The sequence below is a fragment of the Babylonia areolata genome, chromosome 31, assembly GCF_041734735.1.
Source record: "Babylonia areolata isolate BAREFJ2019XMU chromosome 31, ASM4173473v1, whole genome shotgun sequence".
Taxonomy (NCBI): Eukaryota; Metazoa; Mollusca; class Gastropoda; order Neogastropoda; family Buccinidae; genus Babylonia; species Babylonia areolata.
The window spans coordinates 17,293,627-17,314,275 of record NC_134906.1 but is presented as its reverse complement, the minus strand read 5'-3'; the positions used below and the strand labels follow the sequence as shown (position 1 = coordinate 17,314,275).

The 20,649-nt window shown below is 42.5% G+C and overlaps 1 protein-coding gene across 3 annotated transcripts in view; it reads right to left on the bottom strand.

Moving 5' to 3' along the window:
* Positions 1-1,602: 1,602 nt before the first annotated feature.
* LOC143276320 (ras-specific guanine nucleotide-releasing factor RalGPS1-like) overlaps positions 1,603-20,649 on the bottom strand; it is a 90,185-nt gene continuing 71,138 nt past the window's right edge. For 2 of the 3 annotated variants that reach the window (XM_076580826.1, XM_076580827.1), the window contains 8 exons: positions 18,568-18,621; positions 16,953-17,128; positions 16,010-16,070; positions 15,426-15,528; positions 5,833-5,925; positions 5,304-5,409; positions 2,697-2,788; positions 1,603-2,135 (listed from right to left, as the gene is read on the bottom strand). In XM_076580826.1, the coding sequence (XP_076436941.1) occupies positions 2,106-2,135; positions 2,697-2,788; positions 5,304-5,409; positions 5,833-5,925; positions 15,426-15,528; positions 16,010-16,070; positions 16,953-17,128; positions 18,568-18,621 (715 nt within the window). In that variant the 3' untranslated portion in view covers positions 1,603-2,105. The remainder of the gene's footprint in view (positions 2,136-2,696; positions 2,789-5,303; positions 5,410-5,832; positions 5,926-15,425; positions 15,529-16,009; positions 16,071-16,952; positions 17,129-18,567; positions 18,622-20,649) is intronic. The other variant, XM_076580828.1, reaches the window with a different exon arrangement.

Below are 20,649 nucleotides of genomic sequence, written 5' to 3'. Positions count from 1 at the left end.
TGTTGTTCTAGCAGCATTATATACCCGTGTGTGTGTGTTCAGCTTTTCACGATGAAAATGCTTTCCTGTTTATTTTTATAGTAATGATCTCCATATTGTTATCAATTTACCTTTTAGGCTAACAGTGATTTCATAACTGTGGCATCTTTATAGCTGTCTACTCATCAAAGCTTGTTGAAACTGATCATTACCGCCTTGTTATCAATATTTGGGTACACTTGCAGTGTGTCATCCTTTTAAACTCCATATTCCAAGTCCGGCAGTCACTGTGTTGCATGCCCATACTGCAGTGTTGGTTTTCTACATGGTTTTGTGTTGTTTGTCACTGGAAAGTGTCTTTTTTTCTTTTCTTTATGTATTGTTTTGTTTTTGAGGGGGCGTTTGTTCTTCGTTTCTATTTGGCTATTGTTCTTTAGCAGTCACAAAACCTGCCTGACCTACACTTGAAGGTCAGTACTGAAGGTCTGTGTTGAACGTCTGTGCTGAAGGACTGTGTTGAAGGTCTGTACAGAAGCTCGAAGGTCTGTGTTGAAGGACTGTACTGAAGGTCTGTCCTGAAGGACTGTGCTGAAGGACTGAACTGAAGGTCTGTCCTGAAGGTTCGTACTGAAGGTCTGTGCTGAAAGACTGTACTGAAGGTCTGTGCTGAAGGACTGTAATGAAGGTCTGTAATGAAGGTCTGTGCTGAAGGACTGTAATGAAGGTCTGTGCTGAAGGTCTGTGCTGAAGGACTGTAATGAAGGTCTGTGCTGAAGGACTGTAATGAAGGTCTGTAATGAAGGACTGTACTTAAGGTCTGTACTGAAGGTTTGTATTGAAGGCCTTTGTTGAAGGTATGTGCTGAAGGTCTGCCCTGAAGGCCTTTGTTGAAGGTCTGTCCTGAAGGCCTTTGTTGAAGGTCTGTATTGAAGGCCTTTGTTGAAGGACTGTACTGAAGGTCTGTAATGGAAGACTGTACTGAAGGTCTGCACTGAAGGTCTTTGTTGAAGGACTGTACTGAAGGTCTTTGTTGAAGGTCTGTCCTGAAGGTCTGCACTGAAGGTCTTTGTTGAAGGACTGTACTGAAGGTCTATACTGAAGGACTGTAGTGAAGGGCTTTGTTGAAGGACTGTACTGAAGGTCTTTGTTGAAGGACTGTACTGAAGGTCTGACCTGAGGTCTGTGTACTGAAGGTCTGTCAGCGCGTTGGGTTTATTCAAAGATCAGACAACTGCTCCTTAATGGTTTCCAAGACAGATGTGGTAAAGCGTAAATGGATCAGTCCATACGCCTTTACACCTTGAATTAACAGTGAAACAGTGTGTACTGACCATTCCAAAGGGGCTGCATTCTATAGCAATACATCGACGTCAAGATGTGATTGTTTAAATAACCTGTAAGAATTGCCTTTCTCTCGGGCAGGAGCTGAATGATTATACATCTCTCTCTCTCTCTCTCTCTCTCTCTCTCTCTCTCTTTATCACACACACACACACACACAAGCCGATTCGTAAGCAGTTGAGATCGAGAAAATTCATATTGTTCGCCTCCGTACGAATTGACTGGATACCAGTTCCCGCATCAAATCTTCTGAGTGCTCACATTAACATGAAGACTGTGCTCTCTCTCTCTCTCTCTCTCTCTCTCTCTCTCTCTCTCTCTCTCTCAAACTCTCCACACACGCACACACACACACACAACACGCACGCACGCACACACACAACACACGCACACACACACATGAAACCGTCTTAAGTAGTCAGCGCTGTTTGTGTCACTGCAAAATCCTCTCACATTGGCTCTCACATCAACGCCGCCTTCCTGGTAATAATCATGGCCTTCTGTCCGAATGGTTCTTGACAGTGGAGGAAAGGCACCAGTGGACAGTCTTGTGTCCAGCCTGACAGACCGATCAGCATGTCTCCCGTCCTCTGTTTGCCTGCCACTAAAGAGACACTGGCGCCTATGAACAGTTCACCACCGACCTCAACACGTAACACAGTCACTCGCCCCAAGGCGCAAGCTGATTGACTTCTGTCCACCAAAGTTAGTGTCATGTGACGAACTGAATCAACCAATCACAGTTCACATCGCATTCAACTGGGGTCAGCTGGGGAGTCTGTCGGTCAGTCAAAGGACATGAGGTTATCCGGTTGCTGAAACATAGGGTCTCCTTTATTATTAATGTCATAATATAATATAAAAAGCAATGGTAAATAAGTACGTTTAAACCCAAGCCGGATAAGTGTAAGAATAAACACAAGCATACACAAGCACATATCTACTGATGGAACTGCATCTCGAACGGAAGTAAAATGAGACAACAAGGAATAGATAAACCACAAAGACACGAAGACAAAATATGTGAGTGTGCTTGTCCACGTATGAATGTGCGCGTGAGGATGACCCATGTTCTTTCGAAATGCAGATTTACAGCAACTGTGTAAACGAACAAGAGAAATTAAAAAAATAAAACAACAGGCAAAGCCAGGGTCAGTATCAACACCAGTAACAGACATACCAGATGAAGGTAGTGAGTAAGACAGAAACCTCCAAGGGTATAACAAATATCATCAATGGGGAAAAATATTCATGTAGTAATATATAATGAATACATACGCAGAGAGAAGATAGTGGGAGAGAGAGAGGACTAGATGGAGCTGACGATGATGATGACAGTGACGATGTGAAGGAGAGGAGAGAGGGGCTGTACCCACCCTGGGTGCATAGCGTTTGGAAGCTTCACTGAGGTGTCGGCACCACAAGAGTGCCTGGGACTGGGACCCTGCTCGGAACTTGTACACGTTCCCTGCACACCACACCGTGCATCGTTAGACCGCTACAGTGCAGCGTAGCATAGTGTAGTGTAGTGTAGTGTAGCGCAGTGCAGTGCAGTGTTGCGTAGTGTAGTGGATTGCAGTGTAGTGTAATGCAGTAGTACGACATGCGCTATGGATTATAATGCAGTGCAGAGCAGTAAGTACAGTACAGTAATATTGTGCAGTGCAGTACAGTGGTACAAGGTGATACAGTGCAGTAGTGTACAGTGCAGAATGTTAGAGTGTGGTGCAATACAGAACAGTGCAGCGCAATACTGTAGAGTGTGGTGCAATACAGAACAGTGTGGTACAATACAGTACAGTCTGGTGCAATGCAGTGTGGTTCAGTACAGTACGGTGTGGTGCAATACAGTGGAGTGCAGTGCAATATAGTAGAGTGTGGTGCAGTACAGTAGAGTGTTGTGCAAAACAGCAGTGCGGTACGATACAGTAGAGTGCATTAGAGTGCAGTGCAATACAGAAGCAGAACATGGTGCAGTGCAGTACAGAATGATACAGGGTAGTAGAGTGCGAATGCAGTACAGGACAGTGCTGTACAGTACATTACAATAGCCATCTGTTGTCAGATTAACTAATGCTTAACTGACAGAAACGATCTGCTGAGCAGCCTGGCTCACTATGGCAATCAGTATGACTGAAACGAATAAAATATATAAACAAACCACCTTACCAAAGCTAATTAACTAACCTGCTACCAAAGTCTTGTGATACAAATGTAATAGGCATATAAAGCTAAAAGTAGCATTGCACATTTATTGTACTGTGCTGAAACAAAGTGTGGGAAGTGCATGTTGATCTGCGAAACAAACATTTCTAAACTGCACCAGAATAAATCCAGAACAACGTGAAGTGACATTTAGGTATACAATACCAGTGTAGGACCAAGACAACACAAGTGTTTCAACAACAAAACGATTGCTGCGTAATACAATCCAGTAGTTACTCGTCTCCATGACATTAAGATAGCGATTAACTTTTGACCCGAATATCACAGTTGTGCACAGGTCAGTCCAACACAACGATAGCTGATGTGGAATTAAATGAGAACACCGCTGATTCAGTGCGTAGAGTGGAGCGAGTTCTGGTGGCGCTGTCGTGGGAAATATTTCACAACGACATTGGACATCAAGACTGGATCCAATCTTTCCGAGTCGAAACTGATTGATAGAAACCGTAGTAATTCGGACATTGGACAATCATTCGATGAAATCAAACTTTGGATAGCAACACCCCACTGACATAACATCACAGGCCTATTCTCCCGACCAAGACCTAGCTAATAATTATACCTAAGAATGGAAGCTTGCCAATGGTATTGTTTCAGCAATGTTCAGAGCCGCTGGTTTTTTTGTTGTTGTTTGTTTTTTTGTTTGTTTGTTTCGTTTCGTTTCGTTTTTTTTTTTGTTTTTTTTTTTTGTTTTTTTTTCTCAAGGCCTGACTAAGCGCGTTGGGTTACGCTGCTGGTCAGGCATCTGCTTGGCAGATGTGGTGTAGCGTACATGGATTTGACCGAACACAGTGACGCCTCCTTGAGCTACTGATACTGATACTGACACCGTATTGGACAAGATCTGCAAATACCCAATGTGGCATTGGGTTTTAGCGCTATCCGGGCAGAGAATTCATATCCACTGTGTCTAGGGTTCGGCATAGGAAGGCGACACCCAGTGCTCTCATTCCACCGTTATAACCTTCCCCAATACAAGTCATTAACCCATTTACACCTGTGGTGAGTGAAAAAAAATCAGAGACTTTCCCAAGGAAACAACACCATGCCGAAACAGGCCTCGAAACCCTGATCACTAGTGAACACTGGATCAGCAATCAAACGTCTAACCGATTCTTCCACACTGCCTCTGAGTGATGAGTGATGGCCTAGAGGTAACGCGTCCGCCTAGGAAGCGAGAGAATCTGAGCGCGCTGGTTCGAATCACGGCTCAGCCGCCGATATTTTCTCCCCCTCCACTAGACCTTGAGTGGTGGTCTGGACGCTAGTCATTCGGACGAGACGATAAATCGAGGTCCCGTGTGCAGCATGCACTTAGCGCACGTAAAAGAACCCACGGCAACAAAAGGGTTGTTCCTGGCAAAATTCTGTAGAAAAATCCACTTCGATAGGAAAAGCAAATAAAACTACACGCAGGAAAAAATACAAAAAAAAATGGGTGGCGCTGTAGTATAGCGACGCGCTCTCCCTGGGGAGAGCAGCCCGAATTTCACACAGAGAAATCTGTTGTGATAAAAAGAAATACAAATACAATGAACCAGCAAAACAACTTCCTCCACAGGCCTACAGCTAGCGCTATCTGTTTACAAGAGGCTGGTGACTGTACTGACAAAGATGCAATATTGCTGAGCCATGTGAAGTCTAGAGGTGTGCCTTTTTCAGCAGGTTCAAGGTTCCTGCACAACAGCATGCTAATTCAGACTGACGACTGTTGATAAACACAGATAAGCATAACCTGGCGGCCAGTGTACACGTACCTTTAGTGGGGTCTGACAGCTGGAAGGAGTCGGGTTGTAGTGGGTTGTCTCCCATTACCACCATCCACCCCACAATGGAGGTCATCTTGTTGGGGGTGCTCTTGAACTGAAATAACAAACAACACCCTCCTTACTTTAACATGCTGTATTCACACAATGGATAGGAAACGGACAATCGGACAGGCATGTACGCGCGTAAGCACGTTCGCACATATACACACACGCGCGTGCGCATGCTAACACACACACACACACACACACATGCACCCCTCATCCCCATCCCCACCCCGTCGCCACCCACACACACTTTCAGAGGAAGAGACAACCAGACAGACAGAAAGAAACACACACACACACACACACACACACACACACACACAGGAACACGGATAGACAGGCAAAGAAACATACAGAGACAGAAGGACACACACACACACACACACACACACACACACACACACACACTGACAGAGAGACACAGACAGACAGAGCGACACAAACGGACAGACATCAGAGGGGAAGGCCTTACAGCAGTCCTGTGGGCTCCCCGCAGTGACTTGGGCTGATAGTACAGCAGGTTGGTGCCCCACAGGGACACCCAGTAGCGGGTCCACGACGACACCTGGGGGGTGTGGGGGGGACAATCATGTGACCGTCATGTGACCATCATCATGTGACCGTCATGTGACCATTATCAAGTGACTGTCGTGTGACTATTATCAAGTGACCGTCATGTGACTTATCAAGTGACCGTCATGTGACTATCGTGTACACAATCACTGTCACTCACTGCACTTTCACCCTCATACTAACAGACACTACAGCCGTTATGCACACTGTAGTCTCTTTCATCATATATTTCCTCTCACATGTGTCTGTATGTACAGGCATATGGAGCCAACCGTACATTGCGCGTTGTCTGTCTCTGTCTGTCTATTGTCTATAGTCTTCCTATCCCCCAAACATCCCTGTCGGTCTGTGCGTCAGCATCCCCACCTCTCTCTCTCTCTCTCTCTCTCTCTCTCTCTCTCTCTCTATTGAGTTCTTTGTCAATGTATTTTATGGAGCTGCTGCATGCATGGTTGGGACAGTGGGCAGAAAAAAGCAAACAGTTAATTAACGAATGGTTCGACAATGAATGTAGGCAAAAGAAAAGACAGGTAAGGAGATTGTTGCAAAAGTTTCAAAGAGCTAAAACAGTTGAAGGAAAAGCTGAAGCGAAAAACATTTATGTAGAAGAAAGAAAACAGTATATTAAGTTAAGGAAAGAGAAGAAACTAGATTTTGATGAAAAGACACTGCAACAGTTAAAAGAATCAATAAAGGATTCAAAAATGTTTTGGGCTACTATTAGATCAGTCAATAGGAAATCAGTCATTTATAATGAAATCACTTCACAGCAATGGTACGATCATTTTTATCATGTATTTAATTCCTTTGATGGGGGGCAAGACACCGCAGATACAGGAGAAGAAGAAGACGAAGAAGAAATCTTTAATGAACCTTTGTTTAATGACCCTATAACTATAGATGAAATTAAGGCCAGTGTAAGAAGTCTGAAAAATGGAAAAAGTGCCGGCCCAGATAAGATAATCGGTGAGATGCTGAAGAATGTCGATGCAATTGTTTTTGATTTTCTTGTGTCACTATTTAACAAACTGTTTGATGATGGATTATTTCCGACAAATTGGTGTAAATCCATTATTGTACCAATTCATAAGAAAGGAGACACTAATAATCCAGACAACTATAGGGGTGTAGCTCTAACAAACGTAATTAGTAAAGTATATGCACATATTTTAAATAGAAGGCTTGTCCAGTGGGCCGAAAGAGAGGAAATAATTGTTGAAGAACAAGCAGGATTCAGAGTAGGATTTAGTACTGTAGATCATATTTTTACTTTATATGCTTTGGTTAAAAATTTTCTTATGAAGAATACTAAGTTATATGTTGCTTTTGGTGACTTTAAAAAGGCATTTGACTCCGTGAACATAAATGTATTGTGGCATGTTTTGAGAAAAACTGGTATTAATGGAAAACTGTACAATGCACTGTGAGGTATATACAATTCAGTCATGGCATGTGTGCGCGAAAAGGGAGTCGAGTATATTCTGATTTCTTTAGCTGCCCCCGTGGGGTAAAACAAGGCTGTCTCTTAAGTCCTCAACTATTTGCATTAATAAATGAATTAGCTGTTGAAATGTCTGAGAAAGGTAGGCATGGTATTCAGTTAATCCCTGGTGCTGTGGAAATATTTTTGTTGATGTTTGCAGATGATTGATTTTGCTCTCTAGCACTGTAGTTGGATTACAGAATCAGCTTAATGTATTAAAAAACGAAGCAGATAAATTTCAGTTAACTGTTGATATGGATAAGACAAATATTATTGTTTTTCGTAACGGAGGTCATTTATCACAGTGGGAAAAATGGTTGTATGGTAATGTAGAAGTACGAGTCATCAACGCATACAAGTATTTAGGAATGGTATTTACGACTAGGTTGAGTTTAAAAACGGGATGGTCAGAAATGTGTAGGAAAGGGAAAAGGGGAGTAACAGAAATTCTAAAATCTACTAAGAAACTGAGAACAATTGATCCAGCTTTATTTTGGAAGTTATTTGATACTCAAATATAACCAGTGATAACTTATGCAGCAGAAGTATGGGGTCTTGAAGAAAATCTTGAAATGGAAAAAGTACACACTTTTGCCATAAAGAGATTCATGAATATTCCATTACACTCGTCTAATACGATGGCATACGGTGACTCTGGAAGGTATCCTCTTTATATTAAAACTTTTGTTAAATGCATCCAGTATTGGTTAAGACTTACTCAGCTCCCTACAAACAGGTTATGCAGACAGGCATATGACATGTTACTTCAGCAGTTTGAGTTAGGTAATTGTAACTGGGTGGGTAAAGTTAAACAAGTTCTTTCAGTAAATGGATTTGGTATTGTATGGCTGAGTCAGGGAGTTGGGGATGAAAGAGGGTTTCTATCAGAATTTAAAGATCGCTTAGCGTCTTATTATAAACAGAACTGGCATTCTAAAATGAAAGATGATGTGAAGTATTCTTGGTTCTATTCCTTTAAAACTATTTTACAACCGGAGAAATTTTTAGTAGTAGTTACCAATAAATGGCACAGAGATATGCTAGCAAGATTCAGAAACAGAACCTTAGGTTTAAAAGCTAATAAAAGATGGTTTGATCTTGAGGGTTTGGCTGATTGTATGTGTACAGTGTGTATGGAGGATGTGAGAGAGGATGAAGATAATTTTTTATTTCATTGTAATGCTTATGAAGACATTAGAGCCAAGACACGACTTTTTCATATTGCTGCTGAGAAAAGACATGACGTGCTTAGTCTGTTATCCACTGAAAAAATGATGTAATTATTATTTTGCTTGCCAAATACATAGCAGAAGCTGTTAATATCAGGAAAAGGAAAATAGATAGTAATAACTCGTAACATCACTAGTTATATGATTAGCCTGGTACAGCTGTATACACTTGATGGTCACATTGTATGTTTATAGTCTATTGTATGTTGTTTCACTACTATAAGATAAGATAAGATAAGAATAACTTTATTATCTCCAACTGGAGAAATTTGGTCAGGTGCATTATCACAACACAGACAAGTAAACAACATGGGGACCATAACTGTAAAAGCCAACAACAGCCCCAACAAATATTACGAAGATACAAATGTAAAAAATATCACATACATCGTTTCATACATACATCCACTCACTGCAGGTAATAACTAGTATTCTTAATGTAAAAACAGAAAGAATTAAGAAACATTATTTGAATATAATTATAAACATAGCCTACTATACTGCACATTGATTATAATAGACAGATAAGATAAGAATAAAGATGAATTGCGGAAAACCACAACCAGATAATCAGCACACACCCGCACCGCACCCCCACCCCCACCCCCCCCACCCCCCACACGCGGATAACTTGATTAAACAAGAGTAATAAACATATGTTCTCAAATAAAAGCATTTCACATATTCGCTTTTAAAAACATTGCAATTAATTATTACATCGTAATTATTAAACAGAAATATATTTAGAATATGGACGTTAGCATTAGACATATTCATTGTACATTCATCCTGCATATTGCACATTATTCTTCCTACATATTGCACATTCATTATAACCAATTGTCACGTTTTAAGCTCAGTAAACACACACACACACACACACACACACACACACACACACACACACACACACACACACACACCCCACAACTAGAACAAGGTACAGCCTATCATGCACGGACTTTCACACGTCTCACATGAGAGTGCGCGCGCGCGCACACACACACACAGTTCTCAAGAATTTAAAAGGTGGATTGAACGTGGAATAAAAGTCTTCAGAGCTCTGGATTTCAACTTAAAAGTTCTGTAGCGTCGTCCTGATGGCAATAGCTCATAATACTTTGCTAAAATATGGGTGTCGTCAGTTGCTATCTGCCTGCTTTTTTTAACCACTCGACTTTCATACAGCTCTTGCATACTAGCTTGTTTCACTCCCACAATTTTACTGCATACACTCATGACATCGTTCAAAACACGCTTACTCCTCACTCCCAAACTTCCATGCCAGCACATAAATGAAACTGTAAGCACAGACTCGATACAACATCGATAAAAACTTTGAAGAATATTTGAATTTATACCAACATTTCTAAGCTTCTGTAAACAAAAAATTCTAGATTGACATTTCTTATGAATGGAATCAACATTTCTGTCAAAAGTCAGCTTATTGTCTAAGATGGTCCCTAAATATCTATATTCATTGACCCTCTCCACTGTTTGACCATCAATAACAATGGTGTGCGTACGTGTATTGGCACATACATAAATGTACGATTAAGTAATTTGGTTTTTTTAATTCAGTTATTGACGTTATTTGCTTTATTTATTGTTGTTTGTTTTCTTTCATTCAATACAATGACGCTGCAACTTAGAATTGACCCCCTTGACATAAGGGCTGTAGTTAGGCCAATGTCAATAAAAAGCGTCTGGAGCGTCTCTCTCTCTATCTGTCTATCTATCTATCTATCTATCTCTCTTATGGTCAATTCTGGCAAAATATGGCATAACAGGAAAGCTTTTTAAATGTATAAAGAGTATGTATAATGTTGTCAAAACAAGAATTAGGTGTGTTAACAAACTTACTGAGTATATCAATTGCACTAGAGGAGTAGAGCAAGGAGATGTTTGTAGTCCTGTTTTGTTCTCATTATTCATAAATGAATTAGCTTTAGAAGCAATAGACCGAGGAAGACATGGTGCGAGATTCACAATTGATTTTATAGAACTGTTTATATTATTACTTGCTGATGATATTGTTTTGCTCTCGGAGACAGCTATTGGTCTACAGACACAATTGAATAACTTAAAAAATTCAACTGCTAAATTGCAATTAAATGTTAATCTAGATAAAAGTAATATTATTGTTTTTAGGAAAGGTGGTTATTTGGCAGCAAGGGAAAGGTGGGTGTATGATGGTATAGATATACCAGTTGTCAATGCTTACAAATATCTTGGAATTCTTTCTTCAACACGCTTGAGTTTTGTAGCTGCATGCAGGGATCTTTCAAGCAGAGCAAAGAATGTGCTGTTGCATATTATGAAGAAACTTTTTTTTTTTATTGAACAATAATTCTTTGGATATTTTTTATTAAGACTTTCGATACCCAGATACAGCCCATCGTACATTATGGTTCAGAATTATGGTGTCTGGACAAAAATGCTACAATACAATGTGAGTCCGTTCATTTATTATGATTGAAAAAGGTTTTAGGGGTTGAAATATAGGCACCTAACGATTTAGTACACGGTGAGACGAAAAGATATCTAATATATGTAAATTCTGCACTTAGATGTGTTCGATACTGGTTTGAATTACTAAAAATGAATGAAGGTAGACTGCCATGTAAACCCTATAATATGTTGTATGATTTATATCCGAGAGGTAAAGGGAACTGGGCGTCAAATGCACGAACTTGTCTCTGTGAACTGGGCTTTGAGAACACCGCTGGGAATATCAAGGAGTAGGTAATGAGAATATGTTTCTGAAACTTTTTCGTCAGCATTTGACAGACTGTAGATGGCAAAACTGGGAAATCATATTCAGTCAAGTGATAGATTCTGTCTTTACAGATCTCATACTTCTACACATTTAATTAAGAATCATCTTTTGTTTAACAAGGAACGAAATCTACGAGTTTTATTAACAAGATTTAGATTTGGCATTTCTGAAATCTATATGCACTGATACCGTTATAAGGTTCTTGATCATACAGAGAAGCTGTGTCCAAGTGATAGATTCTGTGTGCAAGCAGTCAAATGAAGATGAAGTGCATTTTGTTTTGATGTGTCCTGTGTTACATGGTTTTCGCGTAAGATTTACTCCAAAGAAATATTATGAACGTCCATGTTTGTTTAAATTATGTTTATTGATGGCATCATCTGATAATGGTGTCATACGCAATCTCGCATTGTATTTACACAGAACTTTTAAGTTAAGAGAAACGGTATCATCATAATTTCTTTAATTTGATTCTTGGAGTCTTCCCTTTCCTTCTCCCATAACCATGCCTTTCCACATAACACTTTTGAAATGCTCGAAGTCACTCTCAATGTTCCCGGTCATTCAATCATCTTCTGTTGTCTCTATCGTCCTCCTCCTAGTCGTAAAAACAACCTAACGTCTTCTCTGTTTCACGATGAGTTCCGAACATTACTTGATTACTACAACCTTCGTTCTGGCAAACTTATCATCCTCGGAGACTTCAATTTTCATTTCGACAACCAAACTTCCTCTGATGTCAAACGCCTATGTCTATCTCTGTCCAGTCATTCTCTCTCTCAGCTCGTTACAGAACCAACACACAGATCTGGCCATACGTTGGACTGGCTCATCACACGTGACTCTGATGCCATGATTGCATCAGTGACTGTAACTGACGAACTCTCTTCCGACCATTCTGCTGTCATATTCTTGCTTAATATTTCAAAACCTACCAGAACCAAAAAATCCGTTACTCGTCGCAACCTGAAATCCATCAACACTAACACTTTTTCTTCTCAAGCTGCTGAACGCCTTTCCAAAATTTCTTCCCACACCAATGTCTCTACACACTACAACACTGTCCTCTCTCAACTGCTGGATGAACATGCACCCCCCACTACCCGCATGCTCCCTGATAGACCTTCCGCCCCGTGGTACACACAAGACATTCGATTTGCAGAACGCAAACGTCGCCAATTGGAACGGCGATGGCGATCAAAAAACTGAAAGTCCACAATCAAATCTTCCGAAAACAAATAAATAAAGTCAAACATATGATCTCATCAGCGAAAACAAACTTCTTTTCTTCTCAAGTTATCGATGCCACATCCACCAAATCTCTTTACTCTATCATGTCAAATCTTCTCGGCACTGCAAAAAAGACTCCTCTTCCTTCTGCCTACACTTTATCTGAACTCCCCAATGTCTTCTCCTCTTTCTTTTTTGACAAAGTCCAGAATATTCGTACCATCTCAGACCAAATGCCTTTCCAACCTACTCATCCTGATCCTCAATTCAACGGCACTCCTCTCCATTCCTTTAATCCATTAACTGAAACAGAAGTCCATGAAATCCTCAAAGAAATGACAATAAAATCCTGTGACCTCGATCCTATACCAGCCTCTGTTTTTTCCCAGTGTGTCTCACAGCTTCTCCCCACAATCACCAACATTGTCAACTCATCCCTTCTCACTGGAACGTTTCAATCCACTTTCAAAACTGCAATAGTCCGGCCTCTTCTGAAGAAATCCAACCTTGACGCAAACATTTTGAAAAACTATCGACCAGTTTCTAATCTTCCATTCCTGTCCAAACTCCTTGAAAAAGCTGTCCTGAAGCAGCTCAACAATCACCTTTGTTTCAACAATCTCATCCACCCATTTCAGTCTGACTATCGTGCTGACCATAGCACCGAAACCACTCTCCTCCACATCCTGAATAACCTACTGCTAGCGTCCGACTCAGGACAGATCTCCCTTCTCACTCTTCTCGACTTGTCAGCCACCTTTGACACGATAGACCATTCAATCCTTCTTTCCCGTCTTCATTTTACATTTGGTATCAACGGCACTGTCCTAAACTGGTTCAAATCTTATCTCACTGATCGATTCCAGTCTGTCATTGTTGATAATTTCCAGTCTGAACCCGTTAAAATTGAACATGGAGTCCCACAGGGATCTGTTTTAGGCCCAGTGCTCTTCACATTGTACACTGCTCCTCTCGCTGAAATTATCAACCGCCATAATGTCAGTCATCATTCTTATGCTGATGACACTCAACTCCAGAAGAGTGATACACCTGAAAAACTGTTGTCGCTCTTGCAAGAAACATCTAACTGCTTCCTGGATATTCAAAATTGGATGACTCTAAATAAGTTACAGTTGAACGCGGACAAAACTGAAGCAATGATCATAGGAACTAAACAAAAACTCTCTTCCATTACAACTAATACAATCAAACTTGGCAGTACATCCATTCCTCTGTCCAGTTCAGTCAGGAACCTCGGTGTTGTCCTTGACAACACACTGTCCATGCAAAAATTTATCAATCAGACATGTCAATCCTGCTACTGTCAACTGCGGCGCATCAGTTTTCATTCGGAAATATCTGTCCATTGACGCAACATCTAAACTTGTCGTTTCTCTCATTCTCTCTCGCCTTGACTACTGTAACTCTCTACTGTCTGGTTTGCCTGTTTCATCCATTCAGTCCCTTCAGTGCATACAAAATTCTGCTGCCCGACTCGTCCTCAGAAAGAAAAGATCTGAGCACATCACTCCTCTTTTGCAACATCTCCACTGGCTCCCTGTCTCACACCGAATAATGTACAAGATCAGCACTCTATGCTACAAATGTATTCACAAACCAGCCCCTTCCTATCTCTGTGGCTGCCTTCACCTCTACACTCCATCTCGCTCACTACGATCAGCTTCGGATCCACTCCACTTACGCATACTCAGATTCAAACTCTCGACTGTTGGCCGCCGTTCTTTCTCTGTCTCTAGACCTTGCAATTGGAATGAACTTCCTCTTTCGCTTCGTCAAGTCTCCACACTCAGCTCTTTCAAGTCTGGCCTTAAAACCCACTTCTTCCCAAAATAGCCTCCCTTCCCTGCCTCTTCCTTGTCTTTAGTTTCTCCAGTTTTAGAGTTATGCGTGCGTGAGAATAACTGGTGCAAAAGCGCTTAAATTTGTCTATGCACAAGATTCAGCGCTATATAAGTACCATTATTATTATTATATTATAATTGTGAAAATGGTGAATGTTTACTGATGGTTATGGTGACATCTGCATATTGTATTATCGCCCTTCATTCATTTCGGGCTATGGACTTAAGTGAATAAATCATATCTCTCTCTCTCTCTCTCTCTCTCTCTCTCTCTCTTCGTATTGCGGCTTAAGGCCGAAGTACATTAAACCTTCTGAGTTCTGAGTATTCTCTCTCTCTCTCTCTCTGTCTCTGTCTCTCTCTTTCTTTCTTTTTTGTCTTTTTTCGCTTTGGTTTTAAGTTTCTGAGTATCTGAAATGCGTACTGATATATGTGTTTGTCGATTATCCGAGTTAAACTGAGCCTCTTCTCACCAAAGTTGTGAAAGGATTAGAATTTTAAGCCATTACACTTTCACAATATCGAAACCCTGCCACCCTCCCCACCCCTGTTCTGTCTTCCTGTCCAAATCTCTGTCCCTCTCAGTCTTCAGGAGCAAAACAAGCGAAGAAAGAGAGAAAAAATCAAAGTACCTGACTTGCTAATGTTCGTGAATATAACAGAACCGGTATACCAAACGTTACATCTTCTGTGCGGATGCACACTCCTGCTGTTTCTAAATCAATCTTGACACTTCAAATGTTTCTGTTTGCGTAAAGGTGTGTGTTTATAAGTGTATGTCCGAGTGTGCGCGCGCCTGTGTATGTGCCTGCGTGCATGGTGTGTGTGTGTGTGTGTGTGTGTGTGTGTGTTTATGCTTTTCTTTCTGTAATTCATTAAACAACGAAAAATGACTTAAACAAAACTCACAGTGGGTTTCTTGCCGTCTTTCAACACAGTTTTCCGCCGTATGCATCCTTCGTGCGTAAATTTGGTTTGAAACTCTGTATCCTCTGCTTCTTCCCACTGAGAACTGAACATTCCACACACACACACACACACACACACACACACACACACACACACACACACACATATATATATATATATATATATATATATATATATATATAACATACGCCACATCACATGCAAGCGCGCGTACACAGAGAAAAGGGGGAGAGTGGAGACAGACAGACAGGCAGACACACAGACACACAGACAGACAGGCAGACAGACAGACGGACAGACAGACAGGCAGACGGACAGACAGGAAGACGGACAGACAGGCAGACGGACAGACAAACAGACAGACAGACAGACGGACACACACACACACACACACACACACACACACACACACCACACACACACACACACACACACACACACACACACACACACACACACACACACACACACACACACACACACACACACACACACACCACACACACACACACACACACACACACACACACACACACACACACACACACACTCTGAGTACCGACCTGTCTGCACCAGACAGCCAGAACGTCTCATGATCGCTGGACGATGATTCCTCTGCTTCATCTGAAACCACAACATACAGTGTAACACTGGGGAGCACCCGCCTGTGTGTGTATGTGTGTGTGTGTGTGTGTGTGTGTGTGTGAATATGAGTGTGTGTGAGTGTGTGTGTGTGTGTGTGAGTGTGTGTATGGGGGGGTGGGGGGGGGGGGAGTGTGTGTTGGGGGGGAGGGGGACAGAGGGGGAGGGTACTGGATCTTCCATCTGAAAAATATACAACCCCTGTCTTGAAAAAATGGTTGCGCTTATCTCCAATTGCCCCTTTCTACAGCTCAGTCCAAACACGGCCCTTTCCAATACAAAGCAAAAGACAGCACTGTCCCCTCCCTCCAGTGGGCTAAGGGGGGTTAGCTGTTGTCTCCTTCTTCCTGTTGTCTTCAGACAGATCCACATGATATGAGCACGATTTCTGGTGTCAAGATAATGCTTCTTTCGTCTTCTGTCACTACATGTAAACCTGGTATGGAGAGATAAGTGTCCTGTATCATGCTCTATAATCTGGTGTTGTTCGGCCACAGACCATGGGGCTATAGGTTGTTATGAATAAACAGACAAATAAATTAATTAGTTAATAAAACGGGGCGACGGTCACATTTATCGTGCATCCCAACTATAAATATCACAGAAAGAGGTGGGTTTTAAGGCCAGACCTGAAAGAGCTGAGTGCGGTGACCTGATATGCGATGCCATCCACCCCTTGTTCTTTGTATGAATCCTATCGGCTTACCTGTGATGCGTTATGTTGCGGCTTATCAAAACAGAATGATATATACAGTACAATTATATCCTATAAATGAAAATATGCAGTTATCTACCGAACTATGGGGCAGCTGTCACTGATCTGTTCACACACACACACACACACACACACACACACACACACACCGGTGAAGACGTGCTGCAGTCTGCTGCAGACAGAGCTGTCACTGGAGTGGGAGGGGGACGCCTCCAACACACTGTCGTCCAGCAGGTGGCGCTGTCCCTGCACGTAGGGTGCTGTGGCACGGGAGGGAACTCTGTAGGGCGGACGGCGGTCCTGAGGCGTCACGGACAGCATGAAGCTGGTGACAGACAACAGGGGCCGGGGGGTCTGCTGCTTTACAAATGAATCAACAATAAATCACTACTACTTCTACCAAGAAGAAGAAGAGTGGTGACTGTGATGAGATTTTAAACTAAAACAAGAAATAAAATAAATTAAAATAAAATAATACGAAAATAAGTTAAGATATAATGTACCAATAGTCATTCACGCGTTTATGTACAAGAGCTTGATTTGCTTGAGAGCTAGTGAAACAGTCAAGCTAGCAAGGAATTATTCATTCAGTTAGCAAAGATGTTTTTAATTGAGAAATCATCTCAACCCAATGGACTTTGCTTCCTACAAAGTTTATGCCCTGTTGGGCTCTTCGTATCAAAAATGAAAACTGGTAAGCATGCAACAAACTTCTGTAAAACACCATGTTCTATATAGAAAAGGTAATAAGAACTCCACAGCCATTGACATTCCTCATGCATTGCAAAACCACATCTGACAGCCAGCACAGCATTATGAACTGACTTTTTGAGATGACAGTTGGTACTGCATGCCTTACTGCAAAGGTTCAGTGAAGTGGGTTGTATGGAATCTTTGTCATCAGACAGACAGACAGTCAGACAGACAGACAATCCTCGCTACAATCGTTATTTGTCAATACACATGCTTCATCCCTGGACAGCCATGCACTGAACGGAAGGTAAGTGGGCAGGTGACAGTACAGTACAGTACACGACACGACACGATACGATACGATACGATACGACACGACACGACACGAAACGACACTACACTACACTACACTACACTACAATTTCAGTTTCTCGGGGAGGCGTCACTGCGTTCGGACAAATCCATATACGCTACACCACATCTGCTAAACAGATGCCTGACAGCAGCATTACCCAATCCGCTAGTCAGGCCTTGGGTTCATACATGTATTGTGTACCTATCAGAGTGGATTTCATCTACAGAATTTTTACCAACTTTTGTTGCCATGGGTTCTTTTTCAGTACGCCACGTGCGTGCAGCACACGGGACTTCGGTTTCTCGTCTCATCCCAATGACTAGATGCAGTGTGTGTGTGTGTGGGGGGGGGGGGGGGGTGCAAACATTCAGTACACAAGGTATTCTACAGTACAACAAACCAACATCAGGATTTTTAGTACAATTCCCAGCTGTGTAAAATAACACAAAAGCGTTAAAGCAAAGCACGGTTAATGCAGCCTATAAAGCACTAATGCAGTACAATGTATTATGGTCAAAATTCAGCTTTGACAACAACACAGCGCAACATAATCATCAAGCATTAAAACACGCGGACTCGATGCAAAACAACTCAACAAATGACATCAAAGCATAGAAAACCTATCGAAAATGGAATTTAAAAAAAAAAAAAAAAAAAAAAATATATATATATATATATAAAAACAATGTGCAAACACCCCAGGGGTCATTCCTTACATGGGTGCAGTCATCTGGAACAAACCGCCTTTTTCTGTCCGCCACGCACCGTCTCTGCCATCAGTCATATCAGTATTTCAAACCCATCCCTTGTACACTTGGCTTATTTTCCAATGCACTTGCCCTGTGTGTATGAGGGCGAGGGGTAGGGGGTGGGGGTCTGTGTGTGTGTTGTGTAAAATCGTCTGAAAGATCATCGAAGACAAGGACCCCCGATCCCTGTTACTGATACCATAAGTTTTCAAAATATCATAGTGTTGTTATTGTTGTTTTCGTTTCTGTTATTGTCACGAACAAGAACGTAATGCCAAGCACAAACAACACAGCATATCGCATCCTAACACAGCGCAACCTGATGCTATCTAGATACCGAAGCATTTAACATACTCACTCTACCCAGCGTTTGAACAGCGACCGAATAGACCCCCAGTGCCACCCCTCCCTGCACCTCCACCCCCACTCTCCTTCCCAACTGACCTGTCCACTTTAGAATGTGGGTCATTATGTTTCTCCTCTCCACTCACACGGTGCATTGAGGCATAAATAGTTATTTCAGGATTTGTATGTACTTTAGTATATGTTTGTATTGATATGATATGTATCGATGTTACATGGGTAATTATTTATTATATGATTTATATGTACTTTGTTTTCTGTGTACTGTCCAAACCTTGGAGACGAACGACTCAAAAAACAAAAAAAAGAAGGCACATTACCCCCCACCCCCCCACCCCCCACCCCACCCCTCCCGTCACATGTACTTTAAGCTAATGACAAAGTGCCAAAATGTCGCAAATCTCTTGTTAGTTTATGTTGTTTCAATTCTGTTTTTTCCTTTCTGTTCCATTTTATCTGTTTTGCACCATTTTGTTCTGATTTGTTCCTACTATGTCACTCTTGCTTTTCAGCTAATTACATTAATCATTTCAGTGTTCACACGGCACAACAAGTCATGACACTGCGAAACACGTCATCACACAACGTAACACGTCATGACACACATTGCAACACGTCATGACACAGCGCAACACGTCATGAAACAGCGTAACACGTCATGACACGCACACAGCGCAACACGTCATCACACACACGCACACACACACACACACACACAGCGCAACACGTGATGACACAGCGTATTCTAACGCATTACAAGCCAGTACCAAGCATAATAACAAAGCACAGGCTGCAAGACCAGTCAGTGAACCATCCCCTACATCACGCGGCCCAGGCCAGTCAGTGAAACATCCCCACAGCACGTGGCCCAGACCAGTCAGTGAAACATCCCCACAGCACGTGGCCCAGACCAGTCAGTGAAACATCCCCCACATCACAAGGCCCAGACCAGTCAGTGAAACATCCCCCACATCACGTGGCCCAGACCAGTCAGTGAACCATCCCCCACATCACGTGGCCCAGACCAGTCAGTGAACCATCCCCCACATCACGTGGCCCAGACCAGTCAGTGAAACATCCCCCACATCACGTGGCCCAGACCAGTCAGTGAACCATCACCCACATCACGTGGCCCAGACCAGTCAGTGAACCATCCCCACAGCACGTGGCCAAGACCACTCAGTGAACCATCCCCACAGCACGTGGTCAAGGCCAGTCAGTGAACCATCCCCCACAGCACGTGGCCCAGGCCAGTCAGTGAACCATCCCCACAGCACGTGGTCAAGGCCAGTCAGTGAACCATCCCCACAGCACGTGGCCAAGACCACTCAGTGAACCATCCCCACAGCACGTGGCCAAGACCACTCAGTGAACCATCCCCACAGCACGTGGCCAAGACCACTCAGTGAACCATCCCCACAGCACGTGGTCAAGACCAGTCAGTGAACCATCCCCACAGCACGTGGCCAAGGCCAGTAAGTGAACCATCCCCACAGCACGTGGTCAAGACCAGTCAGTGAACCATCCCCCACATCACGAGGCCCAGACCAGTCAGTGAACCATCCCCCACAGCACGTGGCCCAGACCAGTCAGTGAAACATCCCCCACATCACGAGGCCCAGACCAGTCAGTGAAACATCCCCCACATCACGTGGCCCAGACCAGTCAGTGAAACATCCCCCACAT